Raw genomic sequence first — 17,919 nt, forward strand, 5'->3', positions numbered from 1 at the left:
ACAAGACATTGGTTAGGCCACTTTTGGAATATTATATGCAATTCTGGTCTCCTTCCTATCGGAAAGATGTTGTGAAACGTGAAAGTGTTCAGAAAAGATTTGTATGGATGTTGCCAGGGTTGGAGGATTTGAGCTTTAGGGAGAGGATAAATAGAGTATATAGAACATAGAATATAGAACATAGAACATTACAGTGCAGTACAGGCCCTTCAGCCCTCAATGTTGTGCTGACCTGTGGAACCGATTTGAAGCTCACCTATCCTACACTATTCCATTTTCATTCATATATTTATCCAATGACCATTTAAACGCCCTTAAAGTTGACGAGTCCACTACTGTTGCAGGCAGTGCATTCCATGCCCCCTACTACTCTCTGAGTGAAGAAACTACCTCTGACATCAGTCCTCTTCCTATCACCCCTCAATTTAAAGCTATGTCCCCTCATGCTCGTCATGACCATCCCAGGAAAAAGGCTCTCACTGTCCACCCTATCAATTCCTCTGATTGTCTTTTATGTCCCAATTAAGTCACCTCTCAACCTTCTTCTCTGGACTGAAAACAGCCTCAAGTCCCTCAGCCTTTCCTCATAAGACCTTCCTCCCATACCAAGAAACATCCTAGTAAATCTTCTCTGAATCTTTTCCAAAGCTTCCACATCCTTCCTATAAGATTAGCTTCCCTCCAGTATGGAAACAGGCCCTTCAGCCCAACAAGTCCACACTGACCCTCCAAAGAGCAACCCACCCAGACCCATTCCCCTGCCCTATGTATACCCCTGATTAATGCACCTAACACTATGGACAATTTAGCAAGGCCAATTCTCCTGACCCACACAATTCATCTTGGACTGTGGGAGGAAACCAGAGAATCCGGAGGGAACCCACGCAGACTTGGGGAGAATATGCAAACTCAACACAGACAGTTGCCTGAGGTGGGAATCAAACTCAGATCCCTGGTGCTGTGAGGCAGCATTGCTAACCACTGAGCCACCATGCCACCCACAAATAATGTGGTGACCAGAACTGCACGCAATACTCCAAGTACAGCCACACCAGAGTTTTGCAGCATCACCTCATGGCAATGAAACTCAATCCCTCTATCAATAAAAGCTAACACACCATAAGCCTTCTTAACAACCCTATCAATCTGGGCGGCAACTTTCAGGGATCTATGCACATGGAAGAGGCTGGGGCTGTTTTTTCCTGGAGCATCAATACACAATAGGTGCAGGAGTAGGCCATTCTGCCCTTCGAGCCTGCACCACCATTCAATATGATCATGGCTGATCATCCTTAATCAGTATCCTGTTCCTGCCTTATCTCCATAACCCTTGATTCCACTATCCTTGAGAGCTCTATCCAACTCTTTCTTAAATGAATCCAGAGACTGGGCCTTCACTGCCCTCTGGGGCAGAACATTCCACACAGCCACCACTCTCTGGGTGAAGAAATTTCTCCCCATCTCTGTCCTAAATGGTCTACCCCGTATTTTTAAGCTGTGTCCTCTGGTTCGGCACTCACCCATCAGCGGAAACATGTTTCCTGCCTCCAGAGTGTCCAATCCTTTAATAATCTTATATGTCTCAATCAGATCCCCTCTCAGTCTTCTAAACTCAAGGGTATACAAGCCCAGTCGCTTCAGTCTTTCAGCGTAAGGTAGTCCCGCCATTCCAGGAATTGACCTCAGAGGCTGAGGAGTGACCTTATAGAGGTCTTTTCCCCAGGGCAGGGGGAGTTCAGAACTAAAGGCCATAAATTTAGGGTAAGAGGGGAAAGATTTAAAAGGGATCTAAGGGGCAACTTTTTCATGCAGAGGGTGGTGTATGTATGGAATAAGCTGTCAGAGAAAGTGGTGGAAGCTGGTACAATTACAGTTTTTAAAATGCATCTGGATGGGTATATGAATAGGAAGCGTTTAGAGGGATATGGGCCAAGGGAGAAAGTGAGGACTGCAGATGCTGGAATACCAGAGTTGAAAAATGTCATGCTGGAAAAACACAGCAGGCCAGGCAGCATCCGAGGAGCAGGAGAAGGGCATATGCCCGAAACATCGATTCTCCTGCTCCTCGGATGCTGCCTGGCCTGCTGTGTTTTTCCAGCATGACATTTTTTGGATATGGGCCAGGTTCTGGCAATGGGACTAGATTAGTTTAGGATATCTGGTCAGCATGGATAAGTTGAACCGAAGGGTCTGTTTCTGTGTTGTATATATTTAAGACTCAATGACTCTATCTCAGTTGGCAGATTGTTATCAGACACATTGCAGGAAGTGCTAGAGGAACTCAAAAGCATCTATGGAGACAGAAACATTTTGAGTCCAAAACAACTCTCCTTCAAAACTGAAGAAACATAAAATGATGATGAATTTTATCCTGCAGTCAGACATGCCAATGAGTAAGTGGAACTGGAGGAAGGATCAGGAGAAGATGAGAGAGAATGCAAGATAAAATGTCACAGATATCGCAGGATAAATGGTAAAGGAAGTGGCCATGGTTGTAGAGAAAAAGTCTCATTCTGGAGTAGGTGTCATTAGTAGGTGTTAATGACAGATTATGAGTTAACTCTACTGAAATCAAAACCAAGGAAACATACACTGAGAATCAGGTCATTTCTAAAGGCTGAACAAAGTCGAAGACAGAGTTGTGAAGTTGTTGAACTGAATGTGTGGAGGAATTGTCATATGAGGAAAGATTGAGCAGGTTGGGGGGAGTGGGGGGGGGGGGGGGGGCAGTGTTCATTGGCATTTAGAAGAATGAGAGGTGACTTTGTTAAAACATACAAGATTCGGAAGGACTTGACAAGGGAGGTGCGGATAGGTTGTTTCCCCTCGTGGGAAGAGTCTCGGTCCAAAATACATCATTTCAGAATAAAGGGCCACCCATTTCAGACAGATTTGGAGGAAATCTTCTCTGAGAGTCATGCATCTGTGGAATTCTTTACTGCAGAGGACTCTCAAATTTGGGACATTATTTTTTTCAAGGCTGTGAGAGACAGGTTGTAATCAGGAAGAGAATAAAGAGTATTGGGGAACAGGAAAGAAAGTCGAGTTGAGATCAGCCATGATTTCATTAAGTGGTTGAATCACCTACTTTAGCTCTGACATCTTACAGTTTTATGATGTTTTTGTTTTGAGTAGATCTCCAGAAGTTGTAATATTCTGCTGTTGTATTGCTTCGACAGACTATGGCTGTGGTACAGTGCGGATTCACCAGGTTTTATCTGCCCCGTCTGTTGCTCATTTGCATGTCGTACATCTTGATCTCTGCTGACCCTGTGACTGAAAGCTTCTGCTTTACTACTTTACTGTTTTCATAAATTACTTCTGAAACATAAAATTGACAAAGATTACATGACATACAGTGAAAACACAGAAGTACCTAAATTTATGCACCACACATAATGAGTCACGGAATTAAAAGTTGCATAAATAACTGAATTATAATCACAATGATTTATACCAATCTCTAACAGTTTCTGTGTGACTGTTCTGTAGTTGTCTGTTACTGTGTCACTGATTAACCCTAATCCACCACATTCTATTTCTCCTGTCTGTGCTTGCAAATGTGTTTGATTCCAGACCCAAGCACCTTACAATATCTGTATTTGATTTATATTCTGCTGGTGTCTTATTTCTGGCAACATACTTACCACTGTCCTTGGACCTTCTCCGCAATTCTTTCATCCAGTGGTAACATAGCACAAGGATGAGGATGTAGCCAATATAGCCGGGGTAGCCTCCGTAACCAATGTACACATAACGTGCAGTGACTGATGTTGATGCTGTTGAACAGAAGAATGTAACATTAAACACGGCCCAAGAAACAGGAGAATTCAGCAAAGCAGGATGTTAATCTCTGCTGAATGAACACTTTACCTCGGATACTCTGACTAGTTCTAATCTGAAACTGCACTCAAACTGAAGCCATTTTCCAGCTGCCACCTTGTTTAGTTTTTTGGAAATTACTCAGCCCCTTCTGATCGCAGCATTGACACTGTGGACAACTTTCAAAGTCAATCAGCCAATGCAGCCGACAAGATTATTGAAATAACTCCATAGAGTTTGGTATTCCATCACCAAGTCATCCTTCATTTACAAATGCAGAGTCCTTGAAACTGATCCAGCTCCCTCAGAGCCAGTTTTCAGAGTGAACAGAACCTCTGACACTCCTGCTTATATCTGTCAGCCAGGGCTCCCTGATTGGACCAGATTAACTGCCCCAGTCAGGGAATTCATATTCTATAACGTCCACCTGGCTGACCTTGTTACAATCTTCCCACTACCTCTAAACCAAAAGGGTAGCCATGGGTACCAGCTTTGCCCGTCTCTTCGTTAGGTACTTGGAACAGTCCATCTTCCACAGCTACACCGGCACCATTCCCCATCTCTTCTTCTGCTACATGGATGACTGTATCGGCGCTACCACATGCTCGCATGAGGAGGTTGAACAGTTCATTAACTTCATAAACACTTTCCAACCTGACCTCAAATTCACCTGGAGCTTCTCAGTCACCTCCCTCCCCTTCCTGGACCTCACCATCTCCATTTCTGGCAACGGACTCAACATGGACATCCACTACAAAGCCACAGACTCCCACAGCTGCCTGGACTACACCTCCTCCCACCCTGCCTCCTGTAAAAATGCTATCCCTTATTCCCAACTCCTCCACCTCTGCCTCAGAGGCATCAGAGGTGGCAAAGGCATCAAGGGTGTTTTTTAACACCTGCTTTCAAAGTTTGGACTGCTCTTTCTGCCAGACCATTGGATGGTTGGATAATGGATGGTACGGAATTTACCATTTGACTTTAGGAAATAGCCCATTATCTGTGACCAACTCTTCAGGGGTCTGAGTCTTACAAAAGATAGATTCATTGAATTCCTACTATGTGGAAGCAGGCCATTCGGCCCATTGAGCCGACATCTCCAAAAAGCATCACACCCAGACCCATCCCAGTGGTGTATCTGCCAGTGAGAAGTGGGTCAATGCATCCACGTTTGCTACTTGTCCTCCCGAATGGTGTTCCAACTTGTAATTATATGCAGTTTGTATTAGAGCCCATTACTGAATTTGGCCTGAAGCTGTTGTTATGGACCAGGGCAGACCCCCTCAAAACATTTCAACAAAGTAACCAAGACCCAAACTTCTCATTGTTTTAAGCAAGTGTAACACGGATATTTCAGAATGGATGTGGTTGGTCAAGCCATGTAGTTTTAAATAAAACACAATTTATTTTCAAGATTGCTGAATGAAACGCAAACCAGAGAGAACAGAATACAGAACAACTTAACCTATCCGAAAACCCAACAGATCATCCCAACTTAATGAGCTGTTTCAAATACCTGCAGCAATCCCCTAAACACCCCTTGGCACAAAAGGTAAAATCAAACCCAGGTTCTTACAGGAGCGATGTCAGAGAGTGAGAGTACCAGCATGGTCCTGCTTCTTTGGGTCCCACAGCTTCAAAATTTCTTTTTGCTTTCAATGGATAGCCAGACTGGCCAAAAAAAATCAAACCAGAGAAAGCTGAGCTGGGAGAACTGGCCACTTCCCTTTCAAAAACTTGAAAGCCTTTTGCCTGAGGCACTAGCTATAATCAAATTGACCCTGAAACCCATGCAAGCCCAGACTTTTCAGAACCCGTGTCTTTTACAACCTCCTGCAAACAACACAAGGACAACATAATCTTGTTAAAGGAGCAGCATAAACACATCTCCGCCACCCTGAAAAAAAGAACCATCAAGATCCAAAGTGGCTTCATTTTAAAACCCCTTAAACACAAATTGTTAGTACTTTAAAACACACATATATATTACACCAACTATAAACATGCAAACATGCACAACTATATTCTGTTTCAATCTGTTGTATTCCTGCCACTGAATGCCTCTGTGTCTCATTCAAGTCTTGACAATGCGTCAGCAATCGTGTTTTCTCGTCCTGCCACATGCACAATTTTGAAACTGAATGGCTGTAACAACAAACTCCATTTTAACAGTCTGACAGGTTTGTCCTTAAATTTCTCCACAAACATCAATGGGTTATGATCAGTGTATGTGATTGTCTCAGATACGTTACTGGTAACATAAACAGTGAAATGTTGTAACGCTCAAACAACAAGTTCAAAGTCTCCTTCTCAACTGTCAAATATTTCTGCTGATGAATGTTCACTTTCCTGGAGAAATACCTGATAGGTCTTTATATCTTCTCGTCGTCTTTCTGTAAGAGCACAGCACTGACACCCATGTCACTTGCATCGATATCCACCTTGAATGGCTTTGTGTAATTAAGTGTGGCTAATACTTGGCAGTGGTTAACTCAGCTTTCAGACTGTCAAATGCCTTCTGACAGTCCGCTGTCCACTGAAACATCTTGCCTTTCTTTAGCAGTTCAGTGAGTGGAGCAGCCACACTGCTAAAATGTGGTACAAAGTTTCAATAAAATCCACTTAATCCCGAGAACCGTAGCACTGCTCTTTTTGTTAACGGTATGGAAACCTCCCCCAATTATCTTTGTTTAGCATCCTGGGGCACTATTTGTCCGTGTCTATTAACATGACCTAGGAAGGTGACTTGGGCTTTGGCAAATTCATTTTTATCCAGGTTTATCACCAAGCCTGTCTTCTGAAATCGGTCAAACAAGTCTGATAAATGTTGCAAATATTTCTTCCATGTGTGACTAAAAATCACCAGATCATCTGTATAAACAACACAGTTGGGTAATTTAGCAATGACCTTATCGGTTATTCTCTGAAATGTGGCAGGCGCATTTTTTATACCAAATGACATGACTTTAAGCTGATACAGTCCTTTCAGCTTTACAAAAGCCAAAATTGCCTTCGCTCTTTCTGACAAATTTACCTGCTAGTGTCCTCTGTGCAAGTCCAACTTAGAAATATAGGTTACTTGGCCAACTTTCTCAACAGTCATCCAAATGGGAATTGGATATGCATCGACTTTGCGATAGTTAATTACTGTGCAATCCTTTCAGCTGTGATATTGCATAATGGAACAGCCTCTGGAAATCTAGTGGACAGATCCATTATGGTGAACAAATACTGATTCCAACATTTTGTTTTCAGTACAAGTCTGACGCAATCAATTAAGACTCTTGTAAAAGGTTCCTCAAATGCAGGAATATAGAACATAGAACATTACAGCGCAGTACAGGCCCTTCAGCCCTCGATGTTGCACCGCCCTGTCATACTAATCTGAAGCCCATACCACCTACACTATACCATGTACGTCCATTTGCCTGTCCAATGACGACTTAAATGCACTTAAACTTAGCGAATCTACTACCGTTGCAGGCAAAGCATTCCATACCCTTACTACTCCATGAGTAAAGATTAAACAGTATTAAAGAAACAAGTTTCATTACTGCCTGTGGTTTTCCAATTACCTGACATATGACATTTCTGGCAAAATTCAATTACATCCTTGTGCATGCTTTTGATTGTTTAAAATCTTTTTGTATTTTAGCTTGAGATTTTCTCACTCCTAAATGACCTCCAAGTGGTAGCTAGAATAGGAAGAAGCCCTACAGTGTGGAAACAGGCTCTTTGGCCCAACAAGTCCACATCAACCCGATGAAGAGTAACCCACCCAGACCATTCCCCTGTTACATTTACCCCAGACTAATGCACCTAACCTACACATCCCTGAACACAATGGGGCAATTTAGCATGGCCAATACACCTAACCTGCTCATCTTTGGATTGTGGGAGGAAACCAGAGTACCTGGAGAAACCCATACAGACACAGAGAGAATGTGCAAACTCCACACAGACAGTTGCCCGAGGCAAGTAGCTCATGTGCCAATCACAATACCTCTTTTCTATAACCCACTGGCAATACAACTGGATGAACTTCTGCCTATTTCTCATCTGTCTGAATATGTGATGGTCTCTATTTCTTCATTAAAACATCATTTTTAAGATAATAACATTCAGGGATACATTTGGATTTTTTTCTGTGTATGCTTTTTCATACAATTATTTTAAATTTTCATCTTTCTGCTGTAACCAAATTAATTTATCTGAGCCAAAGATGTCTGCATTATCATCTATTTGCTCCTGGTTTGTGTCAACCATCTGATCAAACAGGGCCTCTGCTAAGTCCACTTCAACTCTCTTATCTGTACACTTTGATCTCTCCTGTTTCAGCTGGTGACTTTGTGACCTCATTACCACAGTCAGGAAAAATCCCAGGATATCTGTCCTGCAATATTTCAGTTGTCTTAGTTTCCACTGGCTTTTTAACCACAGTAGGCAGCACTCCTACCAGCGAATCAGCTGTATCATGTGCAAAGGCAACTTGTATTCCTGGAGCTGAGAGTTTGTCCAGGACTCCTGCCACGATTTCTCCACTCTTCTCTGGACACTCTAATCTCACTTTATGTAATCGAGCACTTCTTGTCTCAGTGAGAATTCCTTTCACCAGCACCTTTTCTAGCAATAGTCCATCACAAGTACATATCTCCTCATCTTTCAACATCACAGGTTGCAAGGATCCTGTATCTCTTAATATTGTAACCTCTTTACCTACTGCTCCTGGCCTATGCGAATAAATTTTACGTTCGCAGATATATGGTTTAAGAAGATCTGGCACTTCCTCCTTAACCAACCTCTGACCAGCTTGTACGTTCTGATGCAGCTTTGTAGCCTCCACTGTGCTTTCTGTTACTACTCACCCTTCGACGCCAACGGTCACTTTGAGTGCGAGCAGCAGCTAAGGTAAGACTGTTTGTTTTAAAATTACTTACCGGTAGCGGGCAGCGGTGTTTTTTTTTTCTCTCTTTTACAGAAAGAGTGGGAGCAGCAGGGGGAAGTGACGAAGACCGGAGGGGCAGCCGGGTAGGTTTTTTCCTATAAAAGCGAGCAGGAGAAGAACCCGAGGCACTACGGACGTAGTGCCTCCCACCCGCCCTCCTCCTCTAACCTAAATAATAAGACCCGTTGTGGTAAGTAGGTAAGTGCTGCATTTTGCTTGTTGTATTCTTTAGACCCAGTTTTTTTTTATATAAAAGGTTACTTTCAGAGGGATGGCAGTGAAGGCAGTGCAATGTTCCTCTTGCAACATGTTTGAGGTGAGGGATGCCATGGACGTCCCTGCTGATTACACTTGCAGGAAGCGCACCCATCTCCAGCTCCTCCAAGACCGTGTTAGGGAACTGGAGCTGGAGTTGGATGAACTTAGGATCATTCGGGAGGCAGAGGGGGTCATAGATCGGAGCTTTAGGGAAGTAGTAACTCCAAAGATGGCAGCTAGATGGGTGACAGTGAGGGGGACTGGGAGGAAGCAGCCAGTGCAGGGACCCCCTGCGGCCGTTCCCCTCAAGAACAAGTATACCGTTTTGGATACTTGTGGGGGGGACGACTTACCAGGGGTAAGTAACGGGGCTCAGGCCTCTGGCACGGAGCCTGTTCCCGTTACTCAGAAGGGAAGGGTGGAGAAGAGCAGAACAATAGTAATTGGGGACTCAATAGTTCGGGGCACAGATAGGCGGTTTTGTGGGAACGAGAGAGACTCACGTTTGGTATGTTGCCTCCCAGGTGCAAGGGTACGTGACGTCTCTGATCGTGTTTTCCGGGTCCTTAAGGGGGAGGGGGAGCAGCCCGAAGTCGTGGTCCACATTGGCACCAATGACATAGGTAGGAGGAGCGCTGAGGATGTTAGACAGGCTTTCAGGGAGCTAGGTTGGAAGCTCAGAGTTAGAACGAACAGAGTTGTTGTCTCTGGTTTGTTACCGGTGCCACGTGATAGAGAGTCGAGGAATAGGGAGACAGAACAGTTAAATGCGTGGCTACAGGGATGGTGCAGGAGGGAGGGATTCCGGTATTTGGATAACTGGGGTTCTTTCTGGGGAAGGTGGGACCTCTATAAACAGGATGGTCTGCACCTGAACCAGAGGGGCACCAGTATCCTTGGTGGGAGGTTTGCTAGTGCTCTTGGGGGGGGTTTAAACTAACTCTGCAGGGGCATGGGAACCCAGACTGTAGCTTTAGGGTGCAGGACCTGGAGTGTAGGGAGGTTAGGAACATGGCATCATTTTCAAAGGAGGGTGCCTGTAAACAGGGAAGTGGCTTGAAGTGTGTATACTTCAATGCAAGAAGTATACGAAATAAGGTAGGTGAACTTGCAGCGTGGGTTGGTACCTGGGACTTCGATGTTGTGGCTATTACGGAGACATGGGTAGAACAGGGACAGGATTGGCTGTTGCAAATTCCAGGGTTTAAATGTTTTAGTAGGGTCAGAGGTGGGGGCAAAAGAGGGGGAGGTGTGGCATTGCTTGTCAAAGATAGTATTACAGCTGTGGAAAGGACGATGGATGAAGACTCACCATCAGAGGTAGTTTGGGCTGAGGTTAGGAATAGGAAAGGTGAGGTCACCCTGTTAGGAGTTTTTTACAGGCCCCCTAATAGTCCTAGAAACGTAGAAAAAAGGATTGCGAGGATGATTCAAGAGAAGAGTGAAAGTAATAGGGTGGTTGTTATGGGGGACTTTAACTTTCCTGATATTGATTCGGAAAGCTATAGCTCAAGTTCGTTAGATGGGTCAGTGTTTGTCCAATGTGTGCAGGAGGGTTTCCTGACACAATATGTAGATAGGCCAACAAGAGGTGAGGCCATACTGGATTTGGTTCTGGGTAATGAACCAGGCCAGGTGTTAGAATTAGAGGTAGGTGAGCACTTTGGGGACAGTGACCACAATTCGGTGACTTTTACTCTAGTGATGGAGAGGGATAAGAGTGCACTACAGGGCAAGAGTTATAGCTGGGGGCAGGGAAATTATGATGCGGTGAGGCATGACTTAGGATGTGTGGCCAGGAAAAGTAAGCTTCAAGGCAAGGGTGTAATTGATATGTGGAGCTTGTTCAAGGAGCAACTATTGAGTGTCCTTGATAAGTATGTACCCGTCAGGCAGGGAGGAAAGGGTCGTGTGAGGGAGCCGTGGTTTAATAAGGAATTGGAATCCCTTGTTAAATGGAAGAGGGCGGCCTATGTAAAGATGAGGCGTGAAGGTTCAACTGGGGCGATTGAGAGTTATAAGGTAGCCAGGAAGGACCTGAAGAGAGAGCTAAGAGCAGCAAGGAGGGGACATGAAAGGTCCTTAGTTGGTAGGATTAGGGAAAACCCTAAGGCTTTCTATAGGTATGTCAGGAATAAAAGAATGACTAGGGTAGGAATAGGTCCAGTCAAGGATAGTAGTGGGAAGTTGCGTGTGGAGGCTGAAGAGATTGGGGAGACACTGAATGAATACTTTTCGTCAGTATTCACTCAGGAACAGGACATTGTTGTCGATGTGAGTACCGAGTCACAATTAAGTAGAATGGATGGCTTTGAGGTATGTAGAGAAGAGGTGTTGGAAATCCTGGAAAGGGTGAAAATAGATAGGTCCCCTGGGCCTGATGGCATTTATCCTAGGATTCTCTGGGAAGCAAGGGAGGAGATTGCAGAGCCATTGGCCTTGATTTTTATGTCCTCGTTGTCACAGGAGTAGTGCCAGAAGATTGGAGGCTAGCAAATGTGGTTCCCTTGTTTAAGAAGGGGAGTAGGGATAACCCTAGTAACTATAGGCCGGTGAGTCTCACTTCTGTTGTGGGTAAAATCTTAGAGAGAATTGTAAGGGATAGGATTTATGAACATCTGGATAGGAATAATGTGATCAAGGATAGTCAGCATGGTTTTGTGAAGGGCAGGTCGTGCCTCACAAACCTTATTGAATTCTTTGAGAAGGTGACTAAGGAGGTGGACGAGGAGAAAGCAGTAGATGTGGTGTATATGGATTTTAGTAAGGCGTTTGATAAGGTTCCCCATGGTAGACTACTGCAAAAAATACGGAGGTATGGCATTGAGGGTGAGTTGGAGGTTTGGATTAGGAGTTGGCTGGCTGGAAGAAGACAGAGGGTAGTAGTTGATGGCAAAGGTTCATCTTGGAGTGCTGTCACTAGCGGTGTTCCGCAAGGATCTGTTTTGGGACCATTGCTGTTTGTCATTTTTATAAATGACCTGGAGGAGGGGTTAGAAGGTTGGGTGAGCAAGTTTGCGGATGATACGAAAGTCGGAGGAGTGGTAGACAGTGAGGAAGGATGTGGCAGGTTACAGCGGGATATTGATAAGCTGCAGAACTGGGCAGAAAGGTGGCAAATGGAGTTCAATGTAGCTAAGTGTGAGGTGATTCATTTTGGTAAGAGTAATAAAAAGATGGGGTACTGGGCTAACGGTCGGATACTTGGTAGTGTGGATGAGCAGAAAGATCTTGGTGTCCATGTACACAAATCTTTGAAAGTTGCCACCCAGGTAAATAGTGCGGTGAAGAAGGCATATGGCATACTGGCTTTTATTGGTAGAGGAATTGAGTTCCGGAGTACTGAGGTAATGTTGCAGTTGTATAAGACTCTGGTGCGGCAGCATCTGGAGTATTGTGTGCAGTTTTGGTCCCCATACTATAGGAAGGATGTGGAGGCACTGGAACGGGTGCAGAGGAGGTTTACCAGGATGTTGCCTGGTATGGTAGGAAGATCGTATGAGGAAAGGCTGAGGCACTTGGGGCTGTTTTCATTGGAGAAAAGAAGGTTTAGGGGTGACTTGATAGAGGTGTAGAAGATGATTAGGGGTTTAGATAGGGTCGACAGTGAGAATCTTTTTCCACGTATGGAGTCAGCTATTACAAGGGGGCATAGCTTTAAATTAAGGGGGGGTAGGTATAGGACAGATGTTAGGGGTAGATTCTTTACTCAGCGAGTCGTGAGTTCATGGAATGCCCTGCCAGTAGCAGTGGTGGACTCTCCTTCATTATGTGCATTTAAACGTGCATTGGATAGGCATATGGAGGATAGTGGGCTAGTGTAGGTTAGGTGGGCTTGGATCGGCGCAACATCGAGGGTCAAAGGGCCTGTACTGCGCTGTATTCTTCTATGTTCTATGTACTCCACCAAAATTCACTGGCTTATCCTGTTTTCCTACATCTGGCTTCTCAATGCCTCTCCTAACCCACCAACACTGTGATTTCACGTAGCCTATTTTATTGCAGTGAAAACACCAGAGCTTTTTAACTTCTCTGTCCCCTTCAAGGGTTTCCTTTTTACTCTGTGGGAAGTTATCCTTATAATCTTCATAGATCTATCTTTCCCTTTCCACGTGAGGATTTCTCTTTTCCACAGTTTCTATCCCTCATGGATTGAAATTGATTCTGGAAGCCAAACTCTATTTCATGGACCAACGTCATAATCAGTCATTTCAGCTGTTAGTCTTGTGTTTTAACTCCCTGCACTTCCACATGAGTTCTCATTACTTCAGGAAGTGAATTTTTGAACTCCTTCAAAATAATTGTCTCTCTAAGAGCGTCATAGGTTTACTCTATTTTAATGCTCTTGTCCACCTATCAAAATTGCTTTGTTTGATCCTTTCTAACTCAATGTAGTTTTGACCAGGGTCCCTCCTTAGATTCCTGAAACATTGTCTGTCGGCTTCTGACACAAGCTCATATGCACTTAAGATGGCTTTGTGTACCTCCTCATATGCCCCAGATCCCTCCTCTGATAGTGATGCGAATATCTCACAACTCTACCTATAAGTTTTGTTTGGATCAACAAAACCCACATGGTCACTGGCCACCGCATTTGTTGAGCCTCCCTTCTCTGTACTGGACCTAAGCTCCAGTATAAACATGGAAGCTGGGACACCTTTGATTGCCCTCACTTTATCTTCCAACAGGTGTAAACCAGTCTTGTTGAATCTGTAGCCCAAGTAGGTTACTTGGGGTGCCTGAAACACACATTCGGCCCTTCCAAAGCATGCACCTATCTTGGAGAAACACCAATGGATTGTGTCAAACTTCTCTAGAACATAGAACATTAAACGATACAGCTCAGTACAGACCCTTCAGCCCTCAATGGGAAACTAATCTGAAGCCCAACTAACCTACACTATTCCATTGTCATCCATGTATTCATCCAATGACCATTTAAATGTCCATAAAGTTGGCAAGTCTACTACTGTTGCAGGCAGGGCACTCCACGTCCTTACTACTCTCAGATATAAGATAGATGTTAGAGGTAGTTTCTTTACTCAATCACCCCTCAAAATAAAGCTATGACCCCTTGTGCTAGCCGTCACCATCCAAGGAAAAAGGCTCACTGTTGACCCTATCTAACCCTCTGGATTATCTTATATTTCTTAATTAAGTCACCTCCCAACCTTCTTCTCTCTAACGAAAACAACCTCCAATCTCTCAGACTTTCCTCATAACACCTTCCCTTCATATCAGGAGACATTCTGGTAAATCTTTTCTGCACCCTTTCCAATGTTCCACATTCTTCCTATAATGCATCGGCCAGAACTGTACGCAATACTCAAAGTGCGGCCGCACCAGAGTTTTGTACAGCTGCAGCATGACCATGTGGCTCCGAAACTCAATCCCTCTACCAATAAAAGCTAACACACTGTATGTCTTCTTAACAACCGTATCAACCGAGGTGGCAACTTTTAGGGATCTATGTACATGACACCGCAATCTCTCTGTTCATCCACACGATCAAGAATCTTACCATGAGCTCAGTACTCTGCATTCCTGTTACTCCTTCAAAAGTGAATCACTTCACACTTTTCCACGTTAAACTACATTTGCCATCACTCAGCCCAGCTCTGCAGCTTATCTATGTCCCTCTGTAACCTGCAACACCCTTCCTTACTATCCATAACTCCACTTCCCTTTAGTGTCATCCGCAAATTTACTAGTCCATCCTTCTATGCCCCTCATCCAGGTCATTTTTAAAAAATGACAAACAACAGTGGCCCCAAAACAGATCCTTGCAGTACATCACTAGTAACTGAACTCCAGGATGAACGTTTCTCATCAGCCACCATCCTTTGTCTTCCTTCAGCTCGCCAATTTCTGATCCAAACCTCTAAATCACCCTCAATTCCATGCCTCTGTGCAATAGCCTATTGTCATGAACATTACCAAAGGTGTTATTGAAATCCATATACACCACATCAACTGCTTTACCCTCATTCACCTGTTTGGTCACCTTCTCAAAGGGTTTGGTCACCTTCTCAAAGGGTTTGTGAGGCATGGCCTACTCTTCACAAAACCGTGTTGACTATCCCTAATCAAGTTATTCCTTTCTAGATGATTATAAATCCTACCTCTTCCAAAACTTTACCCACAATCGAAGTAAGGCTCACTGATCTATAATTATCAGGGTTGTCTCTACTCCCCTTCTTAAACAAGGGAACCACATTTGTGATCCTCCAATCTTCTGGCACTACTCCTATAGACAATGACAACATAAAGATCAATGCCAAAGGCTCTGCAATTTCCTCACTGACTTCCCAGAGAATCCTCGGATAAACCCCATCCAGCCCAGGGGACTTACCTATTTTCACACTTTCCTGAATTGCTAACACCTCCTCCTTGTGAACCTCAATCCTGTCTAGTCTAGTAACCAGTATCTCAGTATTCTCCTCAACAACATTGTTTTTTTCCTCTATGAATACCGATGGAAACTATTCAGTCAGCTCCTCTCCTATCTCTTTGGACTCCACGCACAAGTTCCCACTACTGTCCTTAATCGAGCTATTCTTTTATTGCTGACATACCTATAGAAGGTTTTAGAGTTTTCCTTGATCCTATGTGGAGTGCTTTGCCTGCAACGGTAGTAGATTCGCTAAGTTTAAGTGCATTTAAGTTGTCATTGGACAAGCATATGGACGTACATGGTATAGTGTAGGTGGGATGGGCTTCAGATTAGTATGACAGGGCTGCACAACATTGAGGGCTGAAGGGCCTGTATTGCGCTATAATGTTCTATGTTCTCTGTTCTATATTCTATGTTCTATGTTCTATACCTGCCAAAGACTTCTATAAGTGCTCCTTATTGGTCTTCTCTGTTGCCAGCATGCCATCTAGAAATATGGCATCCTGGGGCAGATCTTGTAAAATGTTCTCCACCGTCCAATGAAAACTTGTGCAATCTGAGGATACCCCAAATGGCAGTCATGTTTATTGGTACAAACCCTTATATGGATATTAATTGTGGTATACTTCTGGGAATCCTCATCTAACTGCAATTGAAAGTATGCATAGCTCATATCCAGTTTCTTGAAGAACAGCACCCCTGCCAGCTATGTTTGTAAGTCCTCGATGCAATGGATTGGGTATTTATACAGCTACGAGAAGTGATTTACCATTTGTTTAAACTCCCTGCAAAAGCAAACTGACTTATTAGGCTTCACAATTGATACGACTTGTGCTGCCCATTTCACAAACTGTATTGGTTTGATGATTCTTTTGCTTTATAGCTCCTGATTTCTGCCTTTACTTTTGCACAAAAGGCAAATGGCATTTGGTGGGCTTTGCCAGAATTGTGGAATTCCTTCCTGGTCAACATAAAAGGTGGCCTTGGTTCCTTTGATATTCCATACTTTCTTGAAAAACTTTTGTTTTTTTTAACCATTCATGGGACGAGGGTGTCACTGGCTGGGCAGCATTTATTGCCCATCTCTAATTGCCCAGAGAGCAGTTAAGTGTTAAATACATTGCTGTGGCTCTGGAGTCACATGAAGGCCAGAGCAGGTAAGGATGGTAGTTTCCAATCCGAAAGGGCATTAGTGAACCATGTGGGTTTTGCCAGACAATTGGCAATGGATTCATGGTCGTCAGTAGATTCTTAATTCCAGATACTTATTGAATTCAAATTCCACCATCTGCCGTATTGAGATTCGAATCTGGGTCCCCAGAATGTCATCTGAGTCGCTGGACTGTTAGCACCAATAATACCACTGTTAGTACTAATTATACGACTGTTAGTACCAATAGTACCATTGTTAGGACCGATAATACTACTGTTAGTACCATTAATACCACTGTTAGGACTGATAGTACCATTGTTAGCACCGATAATACCACTGTTAGGACCAATAATGTCAAAGTTAGTACCAATAATACCACTGTTAGAACCAATAATACCACTGTTAGTACTGATAATACCACTGTTAGGGCCGATAATACCACTGTTAGTACCGATAATACCACTGTGAGGACCAATACTACCACTGTTAGTACTGATAATACCACTGTTAGGGCCAATAATACCACTGTTAGTACCAATAATACCACTGTTAGTACCGATAATACTACTGTTAGAACCGATAATACCAATATTAGTACCGATAATACCACTGTTAGGGCAGATAATACCACTGTTAGGACCAATAATACCACTATTAGTACCAATAATACCACTGTTAGTACCGATAATACCACAGTTCAGGCCGATAATATCACTGTTGGGGCCAATAATACCACTGTTAGTTCTGATAATACTATTGTTAGTACTGATAATACCATTGTTAGTACCAATAGTACCAGTGTTAGTACCAATAATACCACTGTTAGTACTGATAATACCACTGTTAGGACCAATAATACCACTGTTAGGGCCGATTATACCACTGTCAGGGCCGATAATACCACTGTTAGAACCAATAATACCACTGTTAGGGCCGATAATACCACTTTTAATACCGATAATACCACTGGGTAGTACCAATAATACCACTGTTAGGGACGATAATACCACTGTTAGTACCAATAATACCACTGTTAGGGCTGATAATACCACTGTTAGTACCAATAATACCACTGTTAGTACTGATAATACCACTGTTAGGGCCGATAATACTACTGTTAGTACCAATAATACCAATGTTAGTGCCGATAATACCACTGTTAGGACCGATAATACCACTGTTAGTACCGATAATACCACTGTTAGTACCATAATACCACTGTTAGTACCAATAATACCACTGTTAGTACCGATAATACCACTGTTAGGACCAATAATACCACTATTAGTACCAATAATACCACTGTTAGTACCGATAATACCACTGTTCAGGCCGATAATATCACTG

The 17,919-nt window shown here is 43.5% G+C and overlaps 1 protein-coding gene across 1 annotated transcript in view; it reads right to left on the minus strand.

The window, feature by feature from the left end:
* Positions 1-2,733: 2,733 nt before the first annotated feature.
* LOC122547962 (V-set and immunoglobulin domain-containing protein 1-like) overlaps positions 2,734-17,919 on the minus strand; it is an 82,923-nt gene continuing 67,737 nt past the window's right edge. The window contains exons 4-5 of the mRNA XM_087978809.1: positions 3,648-3,779; positions 2,734-3,321 (exon numbers count right to left, since the gene is read on the minus strand). Of these exons, the coding sequence (XP_087834935.1) occupies positions 3,215-3,321; positions 3,648-3,779 (239 nt within the window). The 3' untranslated portion in view covers positions 2,734-3,214. The remainder of the gene's footprint in view (positions 3,322-3,647; positions 3,780-17,919) is intronic.

The sequence above is a fragment of the Chiloscyllium plagiosum genome, unplaced genomic scaffold, assembly GCF_037043375.1.
Source record: "Chiloscyllium plagiosum isolate Xiang-an unplaced genomic scaffold, Cpla_swu_hap1 HiC_scaffold_35, whole genome shotgun sequence".
NCBI lineage: Eukaryota > Metazoa > Chordata > Chondrichthyes > Orectolobiformes > Hemiscylliidae > Chiloscyllium > Chiloscyllium plagiosum.